The sequence below is a fragment of the Fulmarus glacialis genome, unplaced genomic scaffold (genome assembly GCF_000690835.1).
Source record: "Fulmarus glacialis isolate BGI_N327 unplaced genomic scaffold, ASM69083v1 scaffold14936, whole genome shotgun sequence".
NCBI classification, from domain to species: domain Eukaryota; kingdom Metazoa; phylum Chordata; class Aves; order Procellariiformes; family Procellariidae; genus Fulmarus; species Fulmarus glacialis.
The window spans coordinates 12,038-35,605 of NW_009216327.1; the positions used below are offsets into that span (position 1 = coordinate 12,038).

General features: G+C 41.2%; 1 protein-coding gene across 1 annotated transcript in view; it reads left to right on the forward strand.

Annotated features, from left to right (window-relative positions):
• Nucleotides 1-5,347: 5,347 nt before the first annotated feature.
• The window catches only part of JMJD1C (jumonji domain containing 1C), a gene marked incomplete at its 5' end in the record, with an annotated part of 39,652 nt that continues 21,431 nt past the window's right edge, over nt 5,348-23,568 (forward strand). Inside the window, 8 exons of the mRNA XM_009579268.1 lie at nt 5,348-5,453; nt 10,327-10,451; nt 11,711-11,854; nt 11,973-12,165; nt 12,253-13,916; nt 17,036-17,208; nt 17,539-19,745; nt 22,708-22,909. Coding sequence (XP_009577563.1) covers nt 5,348-5,453; nt 10,327-10,451; nt 11,711-11,854; nt 11,973-12,165; nt 12,253-13,916; nt 17,036-17,208; nt 17,539-19,745; nt 22,708-22,909 — 4,814 coding nt within the window. The remainder of the gene's footprint in view (nt 5,454-10,326; nt 10,452-11,710; nt 11,855-11,972; nt 12,166-12,252; nt 13,917-17,035; nt 17,209-17,538; nt 19,746-22,707; nt 22,910-23,568) is intronic.

Here is a 23,568-nt window from a genome sequence, read left to right on the forward strand (position 1 = left end):
ATTACAGATCAGTCATATAATCAGATATGTCAGGTGACACAATCAGTGAAAGATAAAAGAGGAAGAAAAAAGAAAAGGAAGGCTAGTTATCAAGGAATGAAAATGAGAGAATTTTTTTTATGGGAGAAAATCATCTTCTAAAAGATGGCATTAGAGGACTAGTATAAATTTGCAGAAGTCTAAGATGTGAAAACAATGCTTTTTGCTGCCGCTGCTCTCTGAAGACTGTTGGGGCCATGAGTAGGCAGGTATTGACTTACCTTGTTCCTTGTTTTTCAGACTGCAATTTCCAAATTGAATTTCTATGCAGCTGAAGTTCTGTGCGGTTGTAAAAATGATGTAGTGCAAAAAGGAAAGAAAAAAAGGGTGGGGGGGTCATTCTATAGAAACTGATTTCAAGATATTCACTCATGAAACAAGAAGAAAACTGAAGGTTCAAGTTTTTGACGCATTGATCTCCGAGTTTTTCATTTGCACTGTTTGAATTTAAATGTGGTCCCTCTACCATTAAAGTACTAACAACGTGCTTATTTCTGGGTGCAGCACATACTGTGTAAAGATTGTAAACAGGACTCTGAAGTTGGTTATGTGCTAGTTTTCATTTAATTTGTGTCCTAAATTACCAGAAAACCTCTAAGCAGCCAGAGGAAGCTATAGTTAATTAAGCCACAGATGGTGAGGACTAATGTGGTGGTGACCTTTGCGAGGACTGCAAAATCTACTTAGTCTTTCTCTGTAAAACACTAGCTGAAATGAGTTCCTACTGATATTAAAAAGATGTCCTTGATGCATTGAAGCCAAATGCAAAGACACCGTGGCCAGGGAAGGTGCTTTCCCAACTAAACGTTTGCAAGTTCTAATGCATGGCATGTGTTGAGGCTTGGTCTTCAGGGCTCCCATTTAAGCCCTTCTAGTGTCAAAAGCCACTGTTTTTTCAGGACTGGTTTTCCTGGAATGCATATTGTCAGTTCTCGTCTCCTTTACTGAAAATGGAGAGTTGACAGCAGACTGGAGTTTCTATACCCTCCTATAAGCAGGTGTAGGCTGTGTGATTAGGGATAGGGGCAGCTACTTGAATCCACTTTTTAGTTTTTGTTTTGTGCTCCAGGGTTTCATCTCTCAATTTAATGAACTTGTTTCTGCGCCTCAAGTTTATGAAGAATGACTTGGAGAGGTATTTTAAAATACTGAGGAAACATCTTGCTTCAATAGTGCAAGTCTTGTTGGGAAGGTAGAGAGCTGTGGAAATGTGCAGGCGTTCCCACCACACACATGCCCGGCTGCCCAAAACTGAAAAGGAGCTTGTGGTCATTTGAGCCTTTCAGAAGGCACTTTGTATGGTCTTTGGGCAACGTGCAGGTTCAGCTCATCCAGGGATTCCTCTCCGTATCTTGGACAGTATTTCGTTTGTGGATGGGGCTTGAGTAGGACAATTCTGTATGTATTTGGATTTTGAGGTTTTTTTCTGTGGGTACTGTTTGAAATTCCTGTTTGATTCATGACTTAAAGGAATTTAGAAGCATTATAAGTGATCTGCACTTACTCATCTGTGGCTTTGAGTGATGAATTATGTTTGTCCGAATAAGCTCTCTGAAAATGCTTCTCTAAACAAAGATGTCTACTTGCTGGTTAGAGCAGCGTGGTATCTTAACCTGATGGCATGGTCTATAGTTTCCAACCTGTTCCATCGTTTTGCACAGAAAAAAGAACAGATACACTCAGAAAAACACTGGATCACTTTGTTATTTGGGAAAATTTCATTCTTCATCCTTCTCAGGACTTCCTAAGAGTCCAGCACATCCCCTGCAGGTGAGAATGCCCACCTACAGAGACATGCAGCTGACTCAAGTATTCTTTGGATAATTAAGCAGAAAGTCCACTGCATCAGAAGTGAATTCCTCTTTTGGTCTGGAAAGAAGGAAGAATAGCAGCAAAGATCTAAAAAACCTGATATAGATTGGCAAGCTTCTGATAGTCACATTGCTTCATGTGACTGTCTTCCAGAAGGGCAGGAAGGATTATCTTGACCACATCTTTCTAGCCCATACGCCCTTTGTCTTCTTCCCAGTATTGCATATAGTCATTTGTGGAGCAAGGGGCACTGCTGTATGAAGTACATAAAGAGCTTCCTACAGTAGATTTAAAGAAGAAAATTGCAGTCCCATTTATTTGATTTGTATTCTGATTTGCATTTCATAAGGATTTCAGACCAGCATTAACATCCTCCTGGAGGAGGCATTCCAGGACTTGTCGAAAAACTAGTCTAGGAGAGGGTGCCATGCTTACTTTTGTGAGTGAAACTACTTTCAAATAAGGAAAAGTCTGGAGGAAAATCCTACAGGGTGTTTAATTCTTCTGTGGGTTAGTCTGTCAGTCTTGCTAAGATTCGACCAAGGAGGGGAAGGCTGAAGGTAGTAATTGCCAAGGTTCAAATCTGTAGACAGAGTTGTTGTTTCTTGAGCAATATAAATACAGGGTAAGGAAAAAGACTGGGCACTGCAGAGTCATCTGCTCACCTTCAGTGCTAAGACAGGGAAGAGACTGCAAGTCATCAGCCTTGCTTGTTGCCCTGTCTCCCTGTTTTTGCCAAAGTTTGTGGTATGCACTAAAACTGTGTGCTTCAGGCCATCACCTTATAGTTTAACACATTATGCAGTTAATTTCCTGGGTTTTCAGATGTTCACATTTAAGACTAATGGTGGAAAAAGGTGAGTCACGGCACACACATTTTTTCATACGTATATGTAATATGTACACAAAACAGAATTTTTGAGATTTCAGGAACCTTTTTTTTGTTTTTAGTATCTTGATACTGAGCTTCAGTTGTCAGTTACAATTTTGCTTTGCTGTACTGATTTCTATGGACCAGTGTATAGCATGTTCATGTCTAGAAGCAAAACACTTCCCCCCCTCCCCCAGTGATTGATGATACGTTAAATGTGTGTGTGGGGTGTGCGTGTATTTAGAAACCCTGGCTTCTCTTTGATATCCTTAACATAATCCCAGTCAGACCTGCGTGCAGTTTGTGTAATGGATCTTTGACCTCACTTGTGCCTTTTGTAGCTCATATTTGAGATGAGCTCATCTTTCTCCAAGAGTGAGGAAAGAAGTACAAAATTGACTTTGCAGTCTCCTTTTCTAAGTGTTCACACCAAGCACTCTCATTCAAAGGTTCTGATATGACATAGATCTGAATAGGAGATAGAACAAAAAAGGTTCAAATGTACTGTCTGTAGGATCACCAGTATCTTCAGTGTCAAGTTCAAAGGCGGCAAAGATGCTTAGGAAGGATGTGAAAACTAAAAAAAGAAAAGCAGCAGTGTGTGTTGCCTTAAGAAACAAATCAAAAGTGGCTCAAGTCAACATACAGAGACGCAAAAACTTTGCATAAAGAACTCATCAAAGTAGAATAACATTACGAGTAACAGGTCTGACTTCATGGTACCTAATCAATGTGTATAGTCTTGAAACAAAGATAAAAATTTTCGTAGATGGGACTGAAGGAATTATTCAAAATGTACAAGATCTGCATATTAACTGCATTTTTAAGTCAGCCAGACTTCCAGTGTTGCAGTGCTTCAGTCCGTTGCTCAGGTCTTGTAGATCTGGAAGGGGAAATTGTTGGTACAGCAGTCTCTTGCATCCGCTGTGAAAGAGAGTGCGTAGGAAGGAGGACAGGTGAACGATCATCACACAGCTCCAGTTCCAGGGTCTGTTGGGTTCCCCTGGCAAATCATTCCCTCTTTCCAGTGGTGGTGTTGCTTCTGTATGTAGGATCAATGCAAAAATGGATTTGCACAGGAAAGGAGAACAGCTAATACCCTTTTTAGATTGCCTTGGGAGAGGAAGTGTTTTGCTAGTCTGCCATCCTTGAATAAATTTTAGTGTTGACCCTCTTTGCGTCTGCTAATGCTAGCAACATACTTGCCTGGTTGGTGTTTTTAACCTGCTGGTAGAGGTCCTGTTGATCTTCTTCGCTTTTACTTTGTTCCACTTTACATGTATTAAAATGATCATCTTGACCATTCCTTTTGGATCCAAGGCCATATCCTTTTCAAAAGCATAAGGAGAGAGAGTAATTTTCTCTAATAACTGAAGCATTGATGCATTCTCCATAATGGAGCACAGCAAATCTTCAAGTGTCAGGAAGTGAATTCTGAATTTGAAATAGACATCCTGTGATCAGTGGGTTAGCAGGAATAATCTCATCCAGATGAATAGAGAGAAATTGCTCGTGTCACTTGAGGGCCTGGCAGCAATGCAGGATTCCCTGAGTGTTGCTTGTATCTTTATATTCTGTGGCTGGAGCTTTTCATAATAAATTGTGAAACATCAAGGAACTTGTTGGAGATCAAGGAAAGAAATTACTTGATCTCAGCTGCAGTACTGATAGAACATTTTACATTTTGTATGTGGAGAATCGCTCTGATTATTTTAGCTGTCTGAAGTTCTGTCGCCACAAATGAATGTTCCTGCAGCTCATGGATTTCCAAGACCGTCTTCTGCACGAGGAGTTGCCAGGCTGCGGTGCAGGTTTATTTCACTGCCACAGCCTCAAAGGCAGAAATGGCAAGTTTGTTCTGAAATAAAGAGAAATAGGTATTCTGAAAGTCTAGAGATGAATGATGGTTTAAGCCATGCTTTCAAGGATACGAAACGGATTTTGTGCCTAGTTTTTCCTTGTTAGGAGGACAATGCAACCAAATATGTCTTAATTTCCCAGATGATGTCCTACTCAAATAGAGAAAAAAGAGTCTTTTCCAGGAGAACTGAATGCAATAAAAATAAAAGTTAAAGCATGTCTTGTTTGAAATTACCTAATTAACAAAGGCCTACATATTTGAAAATCAGTAATGATGTTTCTCTCAGAATGTTTGTTTCTCTTAAAATACAGCTACCTCTTATGCATTATCTTTGTGGGTTTTATATCTATGTTTGTGCTCAATAAGTCCATATTAAATTTTACAGATATGGAAAACAGATTTTTTTTTTTTTAAAATTCATTTAATCATTATTTAAACAATTCCTTCTGCATACCTGTAAACATTGAAGTCTTTAGAGGGCAATTTTAGCTTGTAGTAAGACAGTATTTATGAAAGTGTGATCCTATTAATAGCTTACAAGTCTGGCCACATGTGGGTTCTGACATAGCATGTTCCCAGGAAATAACTTCTAGCACTATGTTGCACTTTTAAGTTTTTTCTAAAAATAACACAGGGATTTGTAGGCAATTAGTAAAATTAGCATCAAACTACTTAATATTGTACTCTAAAATACATCTAGGAAAATAAACAGAAATGTTACAAGTAAACATAACATATGGTTCTTTTTTTAATCTCTACTTTAGGACGACGTAGACAGTCTAAACCCAGTTCTCAGGGATAACCCGCAGTTACATGAGGAGGTAAAAGCCTGGGTAAAGGAACAAAAGGTTCAGGAGATTTTTATGCAAGGTAATTATGTGGGAAATTGTGTTATTTTTATTTGTGTTAGCTAGTTTAAGGCCATTAGTTGTGTGGGGCTCATCCCATAGCATTTGTGATATAATGGAGAACATATTTCTAACTTGGAAGTTATTTTTTGGAAGTATTTGTTAATTCCAGAAAACAAGACTATGTAAGAAGCTGTGCATGACTTCTTCAGACTGTTCTTAACTTGTTTGATGTCTTAGTGATTACAGCAACAGCTGAATATCGTTAGTCTGAACGTAGGTATTTTGTAAAATTTGTTGTGAAAATAAGTGTGTATGAATGGCAACCACACACCTTTTAGCATGTTTAAAACTGTTCTGTGCTCTGTTAGTGTTACTATTGCTTGTGATAACTAGTCTGGTATCTGTCTGTGCTTGTAGTTCTTCACAGTTCTGTCACAGGTGAAGAATACTTTCAGATCCCCACCCCACACCCTCAGCCCTGATTGAAAAGCGCCTTTCAAATCAGTTATGATTTTGTAACGCGATTCTAATGCTGGAAGGTTGCAGCAAACACATACATCATTTTCACACTGTAGATACAAGTTAAGTGAAAACTAGTGTGAATTAGAATAAATTATTTTGGCTCAATCTTGCCGATAATAAAAATATTATATGCATTTGCAGTATATTCATTAACTTTCTGCAGAACTGACAGGCAGCTGTACAGAGGCATTCCTAGCAATGGGACGCAGAAACTAACCTCTGTGGGTCTGGGTTAAAATCCCTAGGCAAGCAGTAAAGCAATTTGAGGACAAAAATGCTTAAGCAGTCATTGTGTAAATTAAGATGGGGAGGGGAGCAGTAAATAATCTGATATTATAAGGATGGTGCTGAGGTTTGCTTGCTGTCTGGTTTCTTTGATAAAACTAAGATTAGAAGACCAAAGCAATATGGTAAGTATAATATTGAAGTTACAGTAAAAAAACTTGTATCTTTCTTTCTGTGGTGTTTTTAATTTGACTAGATGGGGTTATTCTTACGGGCCACAGAGAAAGGATGCTGAAGAAAATAATGCGCGGAATTGTGTAGATATTAAGTTGGTATGTCAGTGTTAGTCATTTTAGATTTTACCTTAATATCCTCAGATACAACATGAGCTAATAGTCTATTGATGAAATTTGCAGCCAAAACTGGATTGAGAGGTGATGTGAAATCAAATTAGGGCTATATGAAAAGGAATCTAAAATTGAGCTTGTTTATTTAATTTCATTAGAGTAACAATAATAAGACTATTATAAAAGCTTCCGTGTACACTGGTACAGAATCGATACTTGAGCAAAGCCCCAGCAATATTGAAATAATCATCTAAATGAAACTGCCAGCCCGTCATCCACACAACTCATTTACATCCCATCATTCCAGGAACTGTATTTTTGTCTTTATATATATAATTCTGTGTAATTTGTCAAACAGATGTTTGGATGCTTAGAAGTGCACAAATTAGGAATATTTTAGATGATGAGGTGAGTGTAATCCAGATGTCCTTGCAGACTAGCTTTCCTCATCTAAGGAGAAGCTGCAGTTCAAATCCACTTGCTCATCTGATGTGACGCAGTGTGGCCCGAGGAGAGACGCGCTTCCTCGGGCAGTGACGTGCCATCCGCCACGAGGGCCTTTACAGTGCCACCACCTCAGCCCCGTGGGACAGCGGTCAGCCAGCAGACACTGCTGTCACGTTCTCCTGGGGCATAATCTGCTCCTGGTCACAGAGACTTTGTGTTTGGCACAAACCTTTCGGTGGCTTATGGACAGCCCTTTAGCAGTGCCAGTTGCTGTAATCTAGTCATGTTATCCTTCCTTGCTCCTCCCCTCCCTTCTCTGGTTTTCTTCACCTTCTCCGTTATTACCATTTTCCTGTCCCCTGCAATTTAAGCAACATTTTCAGTTCTACTTTGTCTAGACGCATCTATTAAGGTTGTTACCATATTCTCTTTCTTCATCCTCTACAGCATTTTTAGGATCCAGCCTTTTCCTTGTTGTCTCATGATGCTGAAGCCATCATCTAGTATCTTAGTATTTTCTATTCAAATTGCATTCTGACGGTGATAGTCAATCTAAAGAAAGAGGAGGGTCGGAGAAAAACATTAAAATCGGGTTCCAAATGTTTAAAAAGAAATATGCTAATTTGAGGAGGGGGGATTTTAGTCAAAACTGGTCCAATTATTTACAAGAGTGAGACTAAAGAAAAAAATTGGCCCTCATGACCTTTTCTTTGGGCGGCAGTCACAGAAGCATGCTTTGCAGTAGAGATTGTAAGTTTGGCAGGAAAGTAGTTTATTCCTTGTTTTAAAAAAAACAAACTCCTCCCAAACTTGGCCAAGTTGAAAGCTTTTGGGACAAATAAAAGCAGTTCAAGGGACATAGTAAAGTGTCTTTGATTTTTAACAATTAAAATCTTTGAATTTTTTCTTCCTATTAGATTTATTATCACTACAATCTCTGAGGCTGCGTGTATAATAATCCTCTTGAAACACTGAGTGTGCTTCAGCCCTGAAGATATTTCCTGATAGTACTGCACAGGCTGTTTCAACAATGTGTAGCTGAGCGTGATTCAGCCAGGGACTGGAGACAAAGCCAGGCTTTTCCTGTAATGACTGCTTGTGGCTGGGCTGGGCTGGGCTGGAGCTGAGCTGTCCTGTGTCGTATGACCGCAGTTTAATCTTTCTCCTTCTTCCTGACACCCCAGGAGCACGTAAGAAAAACCCCCCACTGTTTTTAAAGGTAGATAAAGTCTCTTTTAAAAATAGATAGGATAACAGCTGGGATGAAGGGCAGACGCAGATTAGAACAAGGAGTAAGAGGAAAGAAATTGGCACTGGGTCAGTGCAGAAGAGTGTAAGAGAAGCTGGAAGCTGATGGAGAGGGGAGGATGGAGCTTGTAAGCTGAGAAGACTGGGAAAGGACTTGGAAGCCAGTGGCCTGGAATCGTAAATGCTAAAATGAGACAAGAAGCTGGGGAGAGGGGAGAGGCTGGTTCTGGTTATGCAAGAGACTGAAAATCATTGTGCAGTTAACAGTAGGATGCAAGAGAGGAGGAGCTGGGATAGGAAGGTAGGAATGGGAAATTTGCACGAAGAGACACAGGCAAAATTTTACTGAGACTGTCTGAACAAGGCAGAGCTTTGGGACAGCCATGAAGAGTTTGAGACATGTTGGGTTGGGTCAGACAGCCAGAAGTGTGGGAGCTGAGCTGGAGGCGTTTTGCAGGGGCATATGGAGTAAGGGTTGGAGAGAAGCCATCAGGAAATGTGTCCCCACGGGAACCCCGTCTGGTCCAAGACCAGGAATCTGAGACATAAGCTTGTAGATTCTTCCTCTTTTTCTGCCCATACGTATTGGTGATTGGCAGTGCCCATCCTGGCGCGCTTCTGACCCTTGTTTGTGCAGCTGGAAACATGCTCTGGGGATGAGTTGATGCTGGTAGCTCAGAGGGTTCGCTGGGTCTCGAGGTTTCAGTTGTGCAGTGAATGATGTGGATGTGGGTAAAAGGGTGCCATTGCATGGTGTTTCTGTTTTCCAGCTGTTTTAAAACCTAGATAATCACATGCAAAAAGTATTTCAAAAGGCCTTGCTAAGGTTCCAAAATTAAACCCTAAAACCACTTGGAAATGTCTAAGTTATTATTGCTTTTGTACTTCTCTTGATCTCTCAAATGTTGACATTAAAAACAATCCTTATGATCACACACTTTCTCGTGCAGAGAGTATAACGGACCCAGTCGTGTGAATATGGATATTTTACTGGAGAAAGCTGTCACCTGCGAGTTCCTTGGCCCGTTTGCTGCAGATGTTTGAGTTTACTTAATGTACTGGGCAGGGATTGGAAAAAAACAATCTTTAGGAAAGACAGGGGAATTCTGGCCTTGCCTGTGCGGTTAAGCAACTAGGCACTCTTAAATCATTTAAGTTAGGCTTTTTGTAGGTTGTCACTGACTGGTTTTGCTTCTGTTCCTGTGTGCCTGACCTGGGGTTTGGTTGCGGAAGCAGCGAAACCCGCACAGTTGGCACTGAACTTGGTGGCAGCGTTGCTTGGTCATACAAAATGCTGTATAAACACTAAGTGTGATGAAACTTAGGGTCCTGGTGATCAAATGAGACACTGAACGTGAATAAAATTGTTGAATCTCTGGGTCTTGAAACCAACTATAAAATAAGTACTGTATCATACTATCTCCCCACTGCCATGGGCTTTTGGAGGTGAATTAAGCTGGTCTTTGCAAAGGGACAGTGTGAGGTTTCCTTGCAGTTGATATATCTGAAAATAGGAGCTAAAGTCTTCATAGCGTGTGTGGTTTTGAGTGTTCTGTGTGGCCATAGCAGGGACGGGATCACTCAGCTGCTTTTCCGACTGCTGTAATGGAGAGAAACTCTGTGGTCACTTATGGGAAAGACTTGGCAGATGCAGAGCCTAACCACCAAGATGTAAATCTTTTCGCCAGCAAAGCATCTGGGCATGTGACTAGCCTGTTAAATAGCTTCTGTATAACCTGCTGCTGCTGCCACTTTCTAGCCTTTCAGATTACTTTTCTATGGTTGCTGTTTGTAGGCAGGAATTTTCCCATCGTTTGTCATCATGGTTGCAGAAAGATTTAGTTAGATAAGAAAATTGTATGTTGAAAATGTTAGCATAATTGACCTTAAAGCATACTTAAATGTACCATTTGCATTTCAAAATGTCTTCCTGAATAAAAGTAAAATCCACAGGCAGTGCTGTGCCAGAATTGCCTGTAGTTTGCTGTCCGTGCCATGTGCGCTATATGTTTGCTATGAAGCTTAAAAAATCGGGAAAAACCATTTTTTTTTTTTTTTTGCTGAATTCCTCAATGTTTTTTTTTATTTCTTCCCCTTCTAAAGGTCCGTACTCCTTAAATGGTTATAGGGTGAGAGTGTACAGACAGGATTCTGCCACCCAGTGGTTTACTGGTATCATTACTCATCATGATCTCTTCACCCGCACTATGGTTGTTATGAATGACCAGGTGAGTATGATATGTGATACTCAGAAAGCAAGCTTCAAGTAAACTACACGTTGGGAGTTTTTAATTTTTTTTGTGGTACTCTGAAATACACTGAGTGGTTCAGTTCCAGCGGGGCGAGTCTATTACTGCGCTGAAACTACAGCATGACTTTACATTGGACTGGCAGTTAAAACCATCCTGAAGGTGAATGTTTGTGCAATGATATGATTAATACCAGTCCTACAGTTCTGCTTTTCTTCTGCTGTCGCTATTTGACTAGTGAAGTCTTTTGAAGTGAAGTGATCTAGTTTTAAGAACTGGTCTGCCCTGTCAGCTCTGTTGAGAATTTCTTTTTTCAACGCTGAAATCTTTTAGCACTGCAGTAGCGATTACTTCTTCCAAGCAATTGAAATATCCACTTGCGCAATTTATTGAATTAAGCGTTTACAGCCCTAATTTACATTTACTGTGGTGGGTTTTAGTTGTATTTCTGAAGTTGATGTTACAAAAAGAATTAATGCTGGTATTTTTAGTGGCAGTAATGAATTCTATTTCAGGAGACCAGAGTAATGACTAAACGTTAATATAGTGAATGAACCGTCTGCCTTGAAATGACTGACAAAATTATGTGTAACAATAAAGATTTAAGACTAGTCTAATGCTCAGATACATTCTTTCCCTTAATTTGCTCTAATTAATTTTTGCCCAAATATTATTTTTTTCATTGTGACACATTGATTAAAGATCTGGTTAGCATTTCTTTCTTTCTGAAATATCATCCCTCACGAGTAACACTCCACCAGTCTTAAGAGTTCCTTTCTCCAGTCATTTTGGTTCTTTTCTTTCAGCAATTTTGCTTCTCTTGGGAGCAATATTGTAATGTGCTTCTGCAGTGTATTTTATAGTATATTAAATAAATTTCACAAAATATTTGTATATTGTAATTGCTACTTAAGGGTTACTCTGTGAAGAGCTCAGTGTCTTTTGATTTCAAATTTGCAGGTCATTGAAGGAAAAGGAAGTGGTGGTGGGGTCCTTTTTCTTTTATAAAAAATTACTTTTACAGTGATATGTAAAGACACATTTGCTTTGGTTTTACTCTATTTCCAACCTTTGTTGAGAGTCATACGTTAGTTCTGCTTGTCAGGATTATGTAGGCTTTTCTCTGATTAGTCTTTAGCACACAAGATAGACTGGTAAATACCAATACAGAAAATACAGATTGGGCAGTGTCTGAACATCTGCTGATTCGTTTTTTTTCTTTTTTTTTAATACACCAGGTGTTAGAACCTCAGAATGTTGATCCTTCTATGGTTCAGATGACCTTTCTAGATGATGTTGTTCACTCTTTGTTGAAAGGTGAAAATATTGGCATCACTTCACGCCGACGGTCTCGTTCCAACCAGAACAGCAACACAGTCCACGTAGATACATTTATCTTTTTACCTAAGTATTTTCGTATATGGCGAATATTAAAAATACATGTTTAAAGTCACTAATTAAAATTACATTTAAGTCCATTAATCACAAAATTATTTTCAGGGTCATTATACACGTGCGCAAGCAAATAGTCCCAGACCAGCAATGAATTCCCAAACTGCAGCACCAAAACAGAATTCTCACCAGCACCAGCAACAGAGGAATACTCGGCCAAATAAGAGGAAAGGCTCTGATAGCAGCATGCCTGATGAAGAGAAGATGAAAGAAGAAAGATACGATTATATAGGTCGAGGAGGTAAAAGCAGTTATTGGAAAGGGAGGGAGAGCTTCTTAAAACCATGTTACACTGAAAATGTCATAGACATGTTTTTATCTTTTACAGAAAACCCCAAAAACAAAAATAAACACTTCCTTAGCAAAAGAAGAAAACCTGAAGAGGATGAAAAAAAATTAAATATGAAGAGACTGCGGACAGACAATATCTCGGATTACTCTGAGAGCAGTGACTCAGAAATTTCAAATAAAAGATTAACAGATTCATCCTCAGAGCAAAATTCAGAAAATGAGTTAAAAAGCAAGAACACTTCAAAGATAAATGGAGAAGAAGGAAAATCCCAAACTATTGAGGGAGTAGAACAGACACTAACAGATAGACGGTCTCCATGGGATGAAATACAGGAGGATAAAAAACACGAAGAGACAGAAAGACTGAAGTCATCCTTCTTGGATCAGCAGATCCATGCAGCAGAGCAGCCAACACCTTATGAGCAGAATGCCAAGGATCCACATGTTCAAGAGTGCAATGCAGAAAAACATCATACTGTGGAATTAAAAAATGAGCAATTTGTACCCAGACCTCCTACTCCGAAATGTGTTGTTGACATTACTAATGAAAACAGCTCTGAAAAAGAGAGCCAAGATAATGCTGCAAGTACCTTTGGTTTGCAAACGGTTCAGAAAATAGAATCTCACAGCAGCGATTTAAAACAGCAGTTTGCAAATGCAAATTTCCTTGAAGCAAGAAAACAGGAAGCTGATCAAAGTTGGGTTAGCAGTGTTGTTAACAAAACGGATTTGATACAACCTGGGGTTGTAAAAACGTTATCAGTAAATGAACACTTAAATCCTGAAAAAGAAAAAGTGCAGTATGGCTCATTTATGTCTTCGTTAAATGTAGCTTCTCTAGCAGAAGAGAGTAAACTGCATAAACAAAGTCCAGTCCCCGATTCTGTGAAGGCAAAACCTAGTGCTTCAGTTGATCATCCTAAAACAAAGTCACCTGATGTTAAGCCTAAATTCACCCAATCTTCCGATACTGTGAAGTCTAAGGTTAGTTCCCAAAACAGCCATGCTACTGGATTAACAAGGTCAGCCAATAAAACTGATCATGATTTGCCTAGGTCTAGTTTTCATCCGGTTCCAGCTAGAGTTAGTGCTCTAGAAGCTACTAAAAGTCCTCTTATCATTGACAAGAATGAACATTTCACGGTGTACAGGGACCCCACTCTGATTGGACAAGAAACAGGAACTAATCACATTTCACCTTATTTGCATCAGCATAATTATCCTCTGCATTCCTCATCCCACCGAACCTGTTTAAATCCAAACGCTCATCATCCTGCATTAACTGGTTCATCCCATCTGCTAGCTGGGTCTTCAGCTCAGGCTCCCTTGTCCGCTATTAACACTCACCCCCTTAGTACCGCATCTCACCATTCTGTTCATCACCCTCATCTACTTCCTGCAGTGTTGCCCGGAGTGCCTGCTGCCTCCTTGCTGGGTGGCCATCCGCGACTAGAGACTGCTCATGCTAGCAGCTTAAGCCATTTGGCATTAGCACACCAGCAGCAGCAACAGATGTTACAACACCAGTCTCCACATCTTCTTGGACAAGCTCATCCTTCTGCTTCCTATAATCAGCTAGGGCTTTATCCAATTATTTGGCAGTATCCAAACGGAACACATGCTTACTCAGGACTCGGTCTGCCCTCCTCCAAGTGGGTCCACCCAGAAACTCCTGTTAACGCAGAGGCCTCCTTGAGAAGGGTAAGTTGTGCTCGTTTCTTAATGACGTATTTAGCCGGGGCTGGTGTCTCCCAGTAGTGGTTTCCTAGGTACAGACTCGGTAGTTTGTATCGCACCGAGTGTGCATTCACGGTGGGTTTTTTGAGTAGGCACAGAACTAACTAGGAGTGGAAATCCAGTAGTAACCACTGTCTCACAGTGGATGTGAGTAGGGAGTTCTTCCAGACCTTGATTTCCTTAGCATTTTAAAGCAGGACAAAATGTTTTTAGCTTATGACGAAGTGAGGTCAACCAGCTGGTTTGGGACCTTGAGTCCACTGGCTGAGTATTTGCTACCTCAAACTATGAAAACCATTAGGTATGTTAAATACTAGGAGAGGCAGGACAATCGTCTTCATAGTGAAATTTCATATACGCTTGCTAAATAATGGAGAAAGGCTGAGACAGAAGGAGTCCTAAATCCAGTGGAAAGTTCTGAAGAGAAATACTCTAGCATTTATAAATCTTTCTTGCACTATACACCCGTTTCTCTTGTCTTTCCACCTATCTGTGTACCCTCTCTTGGCATATCTTTTTCTCCCCTTCTGTTCCTGTTGACACACATCCCTGCCTTCCCATCTGCTTTCTACTCCTCTGTATTCAAGTCAGGGTGATTCCTCTGTCTGTATACTGCGTATAACCACTGAAGTCTCAGAAGAAATGGTTTGTGTTTTTCAGCCTAGCGCCCAGTGCGGCGGCGGTATTTGGCAGGCAGACGTGGCAATTACAGGAGAAGTTTTCTCAGCTCCTGCAGGCTTGGGATACAGCATGCTCATTGCAGGCACCTTAGAGGAACAGCGTAAGATGAAGCATGTGTAGCGCAGGCAGAAACTTTGGAGAGCTTTATTGCCAGCTTCAATCAAACCTCCACTGAGCATGTGCATACTGATTTTGAGAGGCTTATAACTTGGCCTAATTTGGGCAGATTTTCACAGGGACCACAAAAGGCATGTTGCTGACAGTGGTCCTTCTGCCAAATTGTAAGCCTTTGCGTCAAAGCTTGGAGTTTCTGAATGGTTACAGAGATTTTTTTCTTTTTCATCATGGGGAACACTATTCTTCCTCAGCCTCATTCTTGAGAAAAGCCAAACCATTGTGGCTAAGTCTTTCCCAAACAGTCAGTTTGAGTTGGCCTTGTAATATGAAGTCAGTTTGATCTAAAATGTGATAAAGTCAAATGCAGCAGAGAAGAAAAGCCTAAGAGAAAACTATAGGTGGATTTATCTTTTCATGTTGCTGCCTGCTCCACCCCATGCTGAAGTCCATTTTGAAGAACTTATGATAGACTCTGTTTTCACTTTGGCTGCTTGAAGTATGCAGCCCTGCATACCGAGGCACGTAGCTTTTTAATTATGTTGATATGTGGCAATTGTCTTGTGGTGACTTGTCTTCTGGCTCTCGCACTGGAGGCCTTTTTTAAATACGTCTTAGAAACCCAGAATGGGCGTTTCCAAAGTTGGTTTGCATGGATGCCACGATCACAGAAAGGGATCTGTGTTTCAGCTGTAACAGCAGCAGCAGCCACCCTCGGCTCAGGGCTGAGCCATGTCTGTATGCTGAAAGAAGCGTGCCCCCAAGCCCACCTTTTCCTACCGTCCGCGGGTGGCTGTGGCAGCTCTCGTCTTTGGGCTGGGCTGTAGATGGTTGCAGGTGGAGTCACGAAGCTGTTTGGGCAATGCTTGGCGCTCAAGCAGATGTTCCCCAGCTCCTCTAGGGAGAAGGTGACGGGCCTTTTTTGCATACTTTAATACAGCTTACAGGCTATTCGTGGGAACTCACCACAGCGTGGGAACTCCTGGCCTAGGAAACGTGTGCACTAAAACTGTTAGTGCAAACCCGAGCGGTTGCTTTAAATATTCAACAGTATAGAAATCCGAACTTCAAAGTTGTAGCACCTGCGGATCTATTCTGTGCTGCGTGCGTGTGTCATGAGAGCTCTTGGTTCCCCTTCTGCCGCAGCAGTTCTCAACTGGGAGTTGCCAAGCCTGGGGAGAAGGAAGGGATGGACTGGTGAGGAGCAGAGGAGGGAAGAAGTTCTGGGCAGTGCCAGGAGTTAAGGGTGGACTAGCACTGAGAGGCTTTGGGGTGTGCATGAGAGCTCTGCTCACTCTTGTCCCAGTCTCTTCTTGGCTTGTCCCTAGCACTTGAGCACCACTTCAGCGGGGTGCCCTGCCTTTCCACTCCTCCACATGTGTTTCTCATAAGCAGGTCTCAGAGGAGAGAGGGAAAGGGGAGAGAGACAGGGAGCTGCTCTTGGTCTTTTCTGCAGAGTTGTTACACAGGTTTCAGAGAAGATACGAAAATAGAAACTTACCCAAGTAGTCAATTAAAAAACAGTCTCATAAATTGAGACTATCACAGTGTGTGTAAACAAGGAGGTTGGTATTGTCCACCTTTTGAGTATTTAGGTACACAGCACAAAATTGTGCATACTGTGCATTTGCCATGCTGCAAAGTATGGCAGGCGTGCACGTTTATGGTTTTAATAGTGTGCTGCTGATGAAATTGTGCCAAATAAAAATGCCTGGCAAAACAAAGCAGATTAATTAGGATTATCATACTTAATCATTTGGTTGGGGAGAGGAGAGGAACCTTCCAGGAAAGAGATACTTCTGTCCTTTATATTGAGATTTGTTATAAAGCTGGAGATGAAATTGTTTTCCAGAAATACTAAACGTGTTTGTCTTTTGAAAGAAATACTTCTTGAAGAAATACTAATTCATTGAAGAGCTAATGGTCTGTTTACTAGTAACTGAAGTTAAGTGCTGTCAGACTATCTTTGGTTTGCTAATTTTGATGAGCTTGAGATGCCGTTCTAGAATTAACTATTCGTGCTGGATACTTGAAAATTAAACAGTTCTAAGAATGCTTCTGAAATGTGTAAACTATTTTGTATGCCGCAAGTCCAGATGAAGTATGATGAGATGTTCCAGTTGATCAAAAAGTGACTTAAAATGTTAAATTTTATTTACTGTGTATGATTGATGCTGAAATACATTACTTCACTCTGATCATTGGTAGGACTTGACACAGTAACTCTTGTGGTCCCATGATTATTTTGAAATCTGATTTTATTTTTTTGTTTTGGTTGGTGTTAACAGAATACTCCCAGCCCATGGTTACACCAGCCCACCCCGGTGACCTCAGCTGACAGCCTTGGTTTACTGAGTCACATTCCTGTGCGACCGTCCAGTGCAGATCCCCTTCGGCCTCTCAAACTGACAACGCATTCCAGCCCGCCATTGTCCAAAAGTATCGTAGAGCATCACAAAGAGTGAGTTTGCTGTTTAACTCTGTGTGAGAGGGTGCATTTCAGCAGCTGATGCTGTCTTCTAGCTTCCTTTTAGTTTATTTGTAAACGTGGGTGCCTGTGATAGAGAAAAGCTTGTCAGTGTGCTGCAAAACAGACTCTGCCCTGTTGACTTGGAATGGTGCTTGAGTTCCTGAGTCATCTGAAGACTTTTGAAAATTGAACCTAATATAAAGAAAAGTTTATTTTCTGTTAATAGATAACTTTGTTTGGAGCATAGAAAGAGAGGTCTTCCGTTTAGCACGTTGGGCTACATTCAGACTAACCTGTGTCTGCTTAACCTTTTCCAAACAGAGAACCGGAGAGAAAAGCGTTTATTGAACCTTTACGTTCTGTTACAACTGCACCAGTAAAGACAGAGCTAGAGCAAAACAGGACGCAGACAGCAAAGGAGAGCCATATGCACAGACATTTTGCAGATCCAATGTTGAGCCAGCTGCCAAGGCCACCACAGGAGACTGGGGAGCGTCTGAGCAAATACAAAGAAGAACACAGACGGATACTCCAAGAAAGTATTGAAGTTGCTCCTTTTACAGCTAAAATAAAGGCACTGGAGGGAGAGAGAGAGAACTACTCCAGGGTAACGTCCTTATCTTCAAGTCCCAAAAGCCATTCAGTAAAATATGACAAAGACACTGAACGCTCTGTGTCAGAACTGTATAAACTGAAGCATTCAGTTCCACAGAGTTTGCCACAGAGTAACTATTTCACCACCTTGTCAAACAGTGTAGTGAATGAACCGCCGAGATCGTACCCATCAAAGGAAGCTTCAAGTGCATATGTTGATAAGCAAACTAATTGTCCTTCAACAGCAGCTAGTCCCCAGTCTCTCCCCTCTTACATTTCTTCTCTTTCAAAACCTCCTCCTTTAATTAAGCACCAACCAGAGAGCGAAGGCTCTGCAAGCAAGATACCCGAGCAGCTTTCACAGTCAGTGCAGTCTCACTCTGTAAATTCTTTTAGAAGTGACAGCAGGAGTCCTACTCAGTTGTCAGTCTCGTCTTCAAATACACTCCGGAGTATGCCTGCCTTGCATAGAGCCCCCGTGTTTCACCCCCCTGTACACCAGAACCTGGAGAAGAAGGAAAGCAGCTATAGCAGCCTTTCACCTCCGACTCTAACCCCTGTTCAACCCGTTAATGCTGGTGGTGGAAAAATACAGGAGTTGCAGAAGCCACCAACTTTAGTACCTGAGCCTAAGGAAGCTCAGACTGTTTACAAGGGCACTTCTGAACAGAATTTATCAGAAATATGGAAGTCCAATAATGCCCCAAATAACGAAAAAGTGGATTGGCACATTGAAAGAATGAGTGGAAAGTCACAGTCCGCTACAGCATCTGTTATTGTGCGTCCTCCTTCTAGCACGAAATACGATAGCGTACCAGTAATGCAGTCTGCTTCCAAAGATCGAGTTAGTGAGAGATCTTCAGCTGTGACAAATCAAGCAGATTGCCTGAAAACAGCGGAAGCCAGGGAGACTGGAAGAATCATTCTGCCAAATATGAACTCAGACAGCGCTCGCACACAGTATGAAAAGAAATTTCCAGCTGTCTCGCAAGGCAGCATTCCTCGTGCTGTCACCCCTACCACAACTATGATCTGCAGTACCAAAACGGATGTCACCGCATCAGCAGCAACAACTACCAGCGTGTTAAGCTGGGGTAGCTCAGAAGTGACTTACTCCTTATCGAACATGGTCTTGGCCTGCGCACCGGTGGAGTGTACTGCCTCGAGAGCGGCAAGTCAGGCGGTGGCGCAGACCCAGGAATGCAAGGTCAGCACTCCAGCTCCGGTTACACCCGCCGCTGGCAAGACAGGCAGCGCTGCTCAGCCCAGCTCGGGATTCTCCACCTCCACCGACTTCGTCCATTTGAAAAAGCACAAGGCAGCCTTGGCTGCAGCTCAGTTTAAAAGTAGTAACACCAGTGAGACCGAGTCCAACGCTGTGAAAAATCAGACATTTTCAACCTCTCTCTCCCTAGACAGTGCTATCGTCTGTAATACAATAAACAAAGTGAACTCTGTAGGCAGTGGGCAAACTTCCCAGACGAGTCAGCCAAACTACCACACTAAACTGAAAAAGGCTTGGCTAACAAGACATTCAGAGGAAGATAAAAACACTAATAAAAAAGAGAATTCAGGGAACAGTGTTTCAGAAATTATTAAGCCATGTACTGTCAATTTAATAGCTTCTACATCAAATGATTTGCAAAATAACATAGAAAGTAAAATCTTGGCAGATAAGTTTGCGAAGGAAGATAAGCACCCTAGGAGAAAAGCAAAACGAACTTACGAGTCTGGCTCTGAAAGCGGAGACTCTGATGAAAGCGAGAGCAAGTCAGAGCAAAGGACTAAACGGCAGCCCAAGCCAACTTACAAAAAGAAACAAAATGATTTGCAGAAAAAAAAGGGTGATACAGAGGAAGAAGTAAAACCGAATGGTGTTCTTAGCAGGAGTGCCAAAGAAAAAAGCAAGCTGAAGTTACAGAGTGGCAGTAACAGCAGTGAGTATATTAATCTGATTTGGAAGAGACAGACTGATGTGAAGTCTAACAGTGTTAATCCTGGAGGGTTTGTCATGGCACGATAGCTGGGGAGAGAGTTAAAAAGCATGCTTGGGTAAATGAGTAGGTCCAGATTTATCTGTCTTGAGGCCATTTGAAATATCCTGGTTTAAGAAATTCAGCATTTTGTATATATGTGTTAACAAACTGGTTCTTGGCCTAAAAATGAGCAGTAAACAAACTGGTTTATGCTGTCCATCAGAATTCAACAGACTGGTGCATATAATTGTGCCACTTGTATTGAGATATATTTTAAAAGATCTAATGCATTTATTTTTAGAGCGCTACTGGAGGGAGAGATTCTCTATTGTTGAACTTGAATTCGTCCTTTGATCAGGAAGCCAGAGGCAGTTCCTTGAGAGCCTGATGCCACTCTGTTTTGATTTGGTTAATTTAATAAGAGGTTAGAGGGAGAGTAATTTCACACTCCTAACTAGCATGTGTATTACACGGTGTTAACATCCCTCTTGTTTAAGGAATAAAGAAATTTAGGGAAATACAAATTTCAATTTAAATGTAATGCTGTAGCAAGTAGCAGATTGTAACTAGATTTATCTGAAAAGAGAAACTGGTCTGCCAACATGAGGGATTTTATTTAAGAACTTACCTTATTTTTTTAATCTCAATTTATTCTTCTCCAAGGACTATTTTTTTGTCTTTGTTCTGGTTGAGTATGAGAAAGTCTACCATTAAATTACTTTTCGCAAGAATTTTTAAGTACAGGTAGTAAGAAAATGAGTACTGCTCCCTGTAATTACATTCTCTGGCTTTTCACTGCCTAGTGTATGAAGTTACTCTTTGGTATCTGAGAGTACTTGATGCCTAAGTTGTACTGGGTTGTACTGGGTGCTGGAAGTGGTGCAGTCTGTCTGAGGTGTTCTGGCTTGGGTCCAGTGATAGTAGTGTGTTACTTCCCTCCCGCAACTAAAGGGATGATCAAGGAGAACATGCCTATGAAGTCTTTCTCAGTTTTACTTCTTAAAGTGAACTGTAAACATATACATGTAACATGTTAGGTCTTTATGACCTTTGTATTGTTGCAAAAGATTTTTTGTAGGTTTGTTGTAGAAGGGTTGCTTACCTAAGTTAAGGGAAGACAGTCGCTTCTTGTTTTGGCTAGTGGTACCTGAGTATGAAAGTGATACATGATTATACATTGTGGTACCGTTTCGTGGAACTTAGGTCAGCAAATGGGTAGGAGTCGGTATTACGTCCTGTTGTGAGTCGCACAGCCTGTGTCCTGCACGTTAACAGGTTGGGCCTGTCCCGTGGTAGCAGCTTCTTGTGCTTGCCATTCTCTCTTGAAATCTTAATAGACCTGGGGTCTTTCTGTGTCTCCTACTTGACCCATTAAATAGAGGAGCGTGTCTGATACTCCTGTCAGTTTATCTTGGGGGAGCTTCGTTATAACTTCTGAGGTTTTTTTACAAAAAGGACTTTCCACAAAGATTTATACAAAAACATAATCAACCTTGAGGAGCTTTCAGGAAAGCACAGGTCCCCACGGGACAGCTGCCTGGGCTCCCCGTAGGCGGCTGAAGATAACTGTGCTTCAGGATCGGGGGCTTGGTGGCAGTTTCGCAGCGTGGGTGGTATCTGGAAACTGCCAGGCTTGGAAAACTGCTTTGTCCCGATGCTGTTTCGGAAAGCCCCAGGAGCCTGTGTGCTAGCCAGAGCGCTCAGAGCTCCAGGCTTCAAGGCTCCCTCCTGCAAAGCAAGGCATTTTATAGTTCTGCAAGCGTTGGGGGTCTTCCAAGTTCCTGCCCACAGAGCTTGAAATCTGGCAGCTCCCAGATGACTCCCAGGATCTCTGGTTCCAAGGCAGAAAACAGTTTTGAACTAGCAAACCTATACTTTGGCTTTTTCTACTCTCAAGTTTAAGTCTGGTTACCATCATACTCCTTGGATGAGGTGGGAGTGCATTTTGTAGGCCATGAACTGAGGCATAGGCAGTCTGTCACTTGCAAAGTTTGCACAAGTCATCTCTGGCAAAATACAGATCTGAACCCAGGTACCAAGTCCAAAGTTAGCACCCTGACCTTTCTATCATTCTACATCAGACCCCTGTTTACAGGACATGAACTTTCAAGAGCAGTGGTAGATGAAATGACAGCTACTCCTATCTGTCTGCAGATAAAACTGGTGCCACTTTTAAAAGTCATTAAAATGACAGCCTGGTTAAATAACAACATGGTTCAGTTTCAAAATGTGTATGTGAAAACTGCACATATTACTCAATAGATTTGCTCCTTATGTTACTCGGTGTCGTATCTGCTGACTTTTGTGTTGAAAATAGAATTGTACTGCTTAGCCTTGCAAAGCCAACAAACTTGACAGGGAGTAAATGGATTCTGTTCTTCCTTATGCCGGATATTTTACATTAAGTTCAGATGAGTTACATGTGAATAGAGCAGCTCTTCTGTAATCATATCTGTAACCCTCAGCAAAATTTTAAAGAAGTAGGATTTTTTTTTTGTAAGCTCTGCTTTCATTCATTAAATTGTTGCCTTTTTTGCATGCATCTTCACTTGAAACAGAATTCAAACCTTTCTTTCTTGGGGTATTGTGTTTCTTTGCTTGTTTTGTAAGAATGAGATTCTGAAGGTGGTTTTAGTGGAATATTTGGTGGACAATACACCTAATAAAAGAGAAAATACAGTGTCGTAGGTATTCCTGGTAGCTCAGCAGGTAGTTAACTGTGCTCCTGCCTGTGTAAGTCTAATCAGTAACTATGCTTTTTCAACTTTGGTGCTGACAGGCAGCCAAATGGAAGTAATAATGAAATACATTATGCAGGTAACAAACGTACTTTCAGAAATGTTGAATGCTGACTGATCTGACTGGATTCTGCAAATAAGGGCTGCCAGTACCTCATCTGAAACTCTCCTTGCTCTTGCAGCTGGTATACCTCGCTCAGTGTTAAAAGACTGGCGCAAAGTAAAGAAGCTGAAGCAAACGGGAGAGTCCTTTTTGCAGGATGATTCTTGCTCTGAAATAGGACCAAATTTGCAAAAATGCAGAGAATGTAGGTTAATAAGAACTAAGAAAGGAGAAGAACCAACTCACTCACCAGTATTTTGTAGATTTTACTACTTTCGGCGGTAAGTACAGCTATTTTCCTGATAATGTGGCGTTTCACTTCTAAAAACAATACTGACAAAGGACTTGCATGCTTGAAAGCTTGTCTGATTTTTCTGGCTCAGTCGGTCTGCCTGATAAAAGACACTGTCTAATTTAACAGTATTTACATTTGTATTTCTTACTTCTTTTGTGGATCGACTTCATTGCTGTTTAAAGCTTTATAGCAGAAGCATCAGAACAGCTGCCCAGTTTACCTTAGGCAAGCAGAAAATACAGCACATCACATTACACAGGTGTCTGACATTTGAAGTGGGATTTTCAAAAGGCGAGCTTCAGTTATTCTGGACAAGTTGTACAACCGCAGAGTTGCACTAATTTGTAATTGTTCTTATGCCAGCATATGGTGGGAATGCTGCTCAGAGTTTGCTGGGAGTTTTCTGAGGACAGAGGAGTTGTGACCTCCTTTTTCACAATTAATGGCCAATCAAGTAAAACTCACAAGTCGGGAAGAAAATTTCCCAGGATGCAGCATAGCGTATGTGGCGCAGGCAGAACAGCTATTGAGACAGAACAAAACGGCTTTAATTTGCACTGAAAATTCATCATTTCTTCTTGTTCATTAAATCTAAATATAATTTTTGGTACTTAGTTCTGAATTCAGGACTATTTCACTGGCATT